Here is a 275-nt window from a genome sequence, read left to right on the forward strand (position 1 = left end):
ATATAAATATGTATATACGAACATGTATGCTCAGCACTTTTAACCCCCGTCTGTCCGGTATTTCAGAATATTCATCGCGAGTTTCCTGTGGCCTCAAAACGTGGCTTTTATACCTGAGCTCAGTTCTGATCGGCATCGGAGCCGCTCTCATCTGGACGGGGGAAGGCAACTACCTCACACTCATGTCCGAGCGGGACACGATCGCGCCCGGGGAAATCGGGGATCTTCTGGGCTTGTTTCAAAGCAGGTAAGTGGGTATGGGTACATAAGTAGCT

At 49.8% G+C, this 275-nt stretch overlaps 1 protein-coding gene across 1 annotated transcript in view; it reads left to right on the forward strand.

Annotated features, from left to right (window-relative positions):
• Positions 1–275, forward strand: part of LOC119592370 — a 7,343-nt gene that overhangs the window by 2,403 nt on the left and 4,665 nt on the right. The window contains exon 4 of the mRNA XM_037941194.1: positions 67–247. Coding sequence (XP_037797122.1) covers positions 67–247 — 181 coding nt within the window. The remainder of the gene's footprint in view (positions 1–66; positions 248–275) is intronic.

The sequence above is a fragment of the Penaeus monodon genome, chromosome 30 (genome assembly GCF_015228065.2).
Source record: "Penaeus monodon isolate SGIC_2016 chromosome 30, NSTDA_Pmon_1, whole genome shotgun sequence".
Taxonomy (NCBI): domain Eukaryota; kingdom Metazoa; phylum Arthropoda; class Malacostraca; order Decapoda; family Penaeidae; genus Penaeus; species Penaeus monodon.